Here is a 2,518-nt window from a genome sequence, read left to right as displayed (position 1 = left end):
CCTTGTAGGGCCGGGGGTGCTCTGGTGTCCCCGCCGCACGCCTGTCCCCGCTTGTCCCCGACCCCCAGCCCCGCTGGCTGCCCCCTCCCCACGCTAACCCCACTGCCACCCTGGCGTGTCCCCCGTGTCACCCTGGGGCGTCCCCAGGTCAGCCTTTGGTGTCCCCTGTGTCACCCCGGGGTGTCCTCGTGTCACCCCAGGTGTCCTCGTGTCACCCCGGGGTGTCCCCATGCCATTGTGGGGTGTCCCCGTGTCATCCTTTGGTGTCCCTGTGTCACCTTGGGGTGTCCCCATGTCACCTTGAGGTGTCCCCAGGTCACCCCGGGGTGTCCTCATGTCGTTGTGGGGAGTCCCCGTGTCACCCCGGGGGTGTCCCCACGTCACCCTTTGGTGTCCCCTGTGTCACCCCGGGTGTCCTCGTGTCACCCTGGGGTGTCCTCATGTCATCGTGTGGTGTCCCCGTGTTACCCTGGGGTGTCCCCACGTCACCCTTCGGTGTCCCCGTGTCACCCCGGGGTGTCCCCACATCACCCCAGAGTGTCCTCGTGTCACCCTGGGGTGTCCCCGTGTCACCCCGGGGTGTCCCTGTGTCACCCCGGGGTGTCCCCACATCACCCTGGCGTGTCCCTGTGTCACCCCGGGGTGCCGTCCTGCCACCCACCGCCCCGGGGCTGTCCCCGTGCCCCCCGCCACTGCCACCCCCCCGTGTCCCCCCCCCACCCCGGGGTGGCCCCGTGGCGCCCCCTGACCCCGTCCCCGCGCCCCCCCAGGGGAGAAGGTGATGTCGGACGACGAGTTCACGCAGGACCTCTTCCGCCTGCTGCAGCTGCTCTGCGAGGGGCACAACAACGGTACGGGGGGGCGTGGGGACACTTGGGGACATGGGGGACACGGGGGGACGTGGGGGGGCTGCTCTGACCCCGCTGCCCCCCTCCTGCCCCCCCCCCCCCCCCAGACTTCCAGAACTACCTGCGCACCCAGACGGGCAACACGACCACCATCAACATCATCATCTGCACCGTGGACTACCTGCTGCGCCTGCAGGTGCCTGGCCCCGTGTCCCCAAATGTCCCCAGATGTCCCCAAAATGTCCCCAGCCGGCCCCAAGTGTCCTCCAACCGGCCCCGGGCCCCCCCCCCAGCCTCGTGCCCCCGTCCCCATCCTTAGCTCCAGGTCCTTGTGCCACCAACTGCCCCGATGTCCCCCAACCTCGTGCCCCTTGTCCCTGTGCCACCAACTGTCCCCGTGTCCCCAGCCTTGTGCTCCGAGTCCCCAGCCTCATGCCCCAGGTCCCCAACCTCGTGCTCTGTGTCCCCGTGTCCCCAACCTCGTGCCCCTTGGCCCTGGGCCACCAACTGTCCCCGCGTCCCCAACCTCGTGCTACTGGGGATCCCTGGCCCCGTGTCCCCGGCCCCCTGTCCCGATCCCCGTGTCCCCGGCCCCGTGTCCCTGTCCCCGTCCCACTGATGTCCCCGCTGGTGGCAGGAGTCCATCAGCGACTTCTACTGGTACTACTCGGGGAAGGACGTCATCGACGAGCAGGGGAAGCGCAACTTCTCCAAGGCCATGGCCGTGGCCAAGCAGGTCTTCAACAGCCTCACCGAGTACATCCAGGTGAGACCCCCGCCGTCCCCTTGTCCCCAGGGTCCCCATGTCCCCAGGGTCCCTGTGTCCCCAGGGTCCCGGTGTCCCCGGGGTCCCGGTGTCCCCAGGGTCCCGGTGTCCCTACAACTCCCCGGGGGTCCCCGAGGGTCCTGGCGTCCAAGGGGTCCCGGTGTTCCTGAGGGTCCCCAAGGTCCCTACATCTCCCCGGGGGTCCTGGCGACCAAGGGGTCCAGATGTCCCCAGGGTCCTGATGTCCCCAGGGTCCTGATGTCCCTACAACTCCCTGGGGGTCCCCAAGGGTCCTGGCGTCCAAGGGGTCCCAATGTTCCTGAGGGTCCCCGAGGTCCCCAATGTTCCCAGGGTCCCGATGTCCCTACATCTCCCCGGGGGTCCTGGCGTCCAAGGGGTCCCGGTGTTCCTGAGGGTCCCCAAGGTCCCTGATGTCCCCGGGGTCCCAATGTCCTGGGGATCCTGATGTCCCCGAATGTCCCTGGGGGTCCCCAAGGTCCTGGTGTGCAAGGGGTTCCCTGGTGCACCCAAGTGCCCCCAATGTCCCCAAGTGCTTCCGATGTCCCCATGTGCCCCCAGGTGCCCCGATGTCCCCAGGCTCCCTCAGGTGCCCCAATGTCCCCAGGCGCCCCCAGGTGTCCTGATATCCCCAGGTGCCCCGATGTCCCCAGGCACCCCCAAGTGCCCCAATGTCCCCAAGTGCCCCCAGTGTCCCCAGGTGCCCCCAGGTGCCCCAATGTCCCCAGGTGCCCCCACGGGATCCCGATGTCCCCCCCAGGCACCCCCAAGTGCCCCCAATGTCCCCAAGTGCCCCCAATGTCCCCAGGTGCCCCCAAGGGATCCCAATGTCCCCCCCAGGCACCCCCAAGTGCCCCCAATGTCCCCAGGTGCCCCCAAGTGCCCC

At 69.0% G+C, this 2,518-nt stretch overlaps 1 protein-coding gene across 1 annotated transcript; it reads left to right on the top strand.

Moving 5' to 3' along the window:
- Nucleotides 1-693: 693 nt before the first annotated feature.
- LOC118158561 (ryanodine receptor 1-like) lies at nucleotides 694-1,719 on the top strand (the record flags this gene model as incomplete). Its single annotated transcript, XM_035313233.1, has 3 exons — nucleotides 694-851; nucleotides 956-1,044; nucleotides 1,486-1,719. Coding segments are annotated over exons 1-3 (393 nt in total), but the record flags the coding sequence as incomplete, so codon positions are not given.
- Between the last annotated feature and the right edge of the window lie 799 nt (nucleotides 1,720-2,518).

The sequence above is a fragment of the Oxyura jamaicensis genome (genome assembly GCF_011077185.1).
Source record: "Oxyura jamaicensis isolate SHBP4307 breed ruddy duck chromosome 32 unlocalized genomic scaffold, BPBGC_Ojam_1.0 oxy32_random_OJ68537, whole genome shotgun sequence".
In the NCBI taxonomy this organism is placed as follows: Eukaryota; Metazoa; Chordata; class Aves; order Anseriformes; family Anatidae; genus Oxyura; species Oxyura jamaicensis.
The sequence above is the reverse complement of the archived record's forward strand: the minus strand, read 5'-3'. Positions and strand labels throughout refer to the sequence as shown.